Raw genomic sequence first — 2190 nt, 5'->3', positions numbered from 1 at the left:
CGGCGGAAACAGCCTCCACGCCGTCTCCGCCTTCCTCCTTGGCGACGGCGAGGCGCCGCCGCCTCCCTCGTGGCTGCCCATGTTGAATTTGTGGCCGTTGACAGGCTCTGTGAAGTAGTTATTGATGATTCCTTGATAAGCAGGGTACAATACAGTGACAATCGAGTAGTGATTGGGGAAAGTTAATTAGGGTTGGGAAGACCGGAATCAATCCAACTCTCTCTCTCTCTCACACACACAGTGCACAATCAACCACGGTAAAATTGAACCTATTTGATCCAATGCAGCTGGAAATTAGGGCTGAAAAGCTTCCTTAACATGGCGATGTTGAAAAGATAACCACTGATGGTGTCATGCTTGGTTATGGCGTCTCTGAACTTGACACGCTCATCGTGCGCCATCGGATCGATTCCTCGATCATCGAACAGGTGGGGAAGGTCCTCGTACAGGAAATCAACCAGCTTCTGCATGTCCAAGGTTTCGGGTTTTGGCGGGAGTTGTTCTTGGGCGGCGACACTTCTCACCCACTTTAAAGACTTCACTTGGTCAGTGGTCCTCAACGGCACAAAGCTATTGTTTTTCTGCTTCCGTGCTGCGGGGAAAAAAGTGGTGGTGGTGGTCGGGAGCGGATGAAAGTTGGCGGCGCACCGCTGTGTGGTCGACCGTGGAACGGTGGCGGGGAAGTGTGAGACGGCCATTTGTGGTTGCAAAGGTAGTTTTTGGTTGTTGATTGATTAATATTTGGTGGAATTTTTAAATTCTACGGCTGTGCTTCTAACAACAACATGAAAATATCTTGAAATAGATGCATCAAAGCAATAAACAGCGAGCTTACCAAACAGGGGCAAAGGCGATATGCCGGCGGCGATTTCGCCGGAGATGGGCTGACAAGCCGATGGAGAAGAAATTGAGAGAGAGAAAGATAGTGTTAGAGAATAGTGAAGGTGGGCCCCACAATTTAATTAAAAATATATGGTTGACTAACGGTGGGATAACACCGTTTGGTCAGAGCGGCTAAATTGAGCCGTTTTTTTGAGTTCGGGGGTTTGATTGCACACACAGTGAGTAAGAGGAATTATACGCTATAAGGGCTACCACTTTAAGGGTGGATCTGCATTTTTTCCCTTTATTAATTTATTCTTTTACGTATATATATGCCGATAGATTTTGCTTGTATTTGAATCGCCCATTTTTATCTGCAAATGATAAATACCAAGCGGCAAGAGCATAGCCTATCTATTTTTATTCGATTTTTTTTTTATTTTTTTTTAGAATCTATTTTTATTCGAATTAATCATCTCTTCTGGCAAGAGTTCGTGATTAATTTTTTCCTTAACTAGTCTATAACTCAGTGATTAATAAAGTAAACATCCTACTTCTGAGTTCTCTCTAATTATATAGAATTGCAAAAATGATAAAATATAACAAGAACTGGGAGAGCATGCACTTTCAAAAATATGTCTTCCATTCCTAAAAAAAATAAGTACCCTTTCTAACTAAAAATAAATACTCTGTCCATCTTATCATAATATATGGTCTTCTTTCATTATTTTTCACACAATTTTAGATAATACATTTAATATTCTTGAGAAAATATAACTTATAAACATGCAAGTTGTGTTTTATACTTATTTATTGCTCTATTTATTACGAAAGTAAAACTATTTTTAATATAAAAAAACAAGAATTCAAATTACGAAAGTAAATTATATTTTGGGACATCTTAGAAATAGAGGATTCAAATAAGAATTGAGTACTAATTATGTGGACGGATAATAGCTATTATTAATTACATATCACCATGTACACGTATTTTTTACATAAATTATTGTAGATGTGAAGTATTTTAAAATTATTTCGGAATAATAATAATAATAATAATAATAATAATAATAATAATAATAATAATAATAATAATAATAATAATCACAATAATAATAATTATTATTATTGTTGTTGTTGTTGTTTCACAAAGACAAGCAATTAGCTGGCAAGTTTGGAGGGGAAAAAAGAAGAAGAATTTAAGTGCTTATTCTATAACAAAATCACTATTTTTTATTAATAAATTATAAAAACTCTCGTGAAATTGATTTTATGATGAAATCGGCTTCGAAGCAGGACCATAGAAACTTCCACTTTTCAAAATCTTGAGAGCCATCACATATTCACATTATCATCATAAGTAGAGGA

The 2190-nt window shown here is 36.7% G+C and overlaps 1 protein-coding gene across 1 annotated transcript; it reads right to left on the bottom strand.

Moving 5' to 3' along the window:
- Positions 1 to 269: 269 nt before the first annotated feature.
- LOC131025679 (uncharacterized) lies at positions 270 to 698 on the bottom strand. Its single transcript, XM_057955473.1, has one exon. The coding sequence runs from the start codon at positions 696 to 698 to the stop codon at positions 270 to 272; it is 429 nt and encodes a 142-aa protein (XP_057811456.1).
- Between the last annotated feature and the right edge of the window lie 1492 nt (positions 699 to 2190).

Source organism: Salvia miltiorrhiza, chromosome 5 (assembly GCF_028751815.1).
Source record: "Salvia miltiorrhiza cultivar Shanhuang (shh) chromosome 5, IMPLAD_Smil_shh, whole genome shotgun sequence".
In the NCBI taxonomy this organism is placed as follows: Eukaryota; Viridiplantae; Streptophyta; class Magnoliopsida; order Lamiales; family Lamiaceae; genus Salvia; species Salvia miltiorrhiza.
The sequence above is the reverse complement of the archived record's forward strand: the minus strand, read 5'-3'. Positions and strand labels throughout refer to the sequence as shown.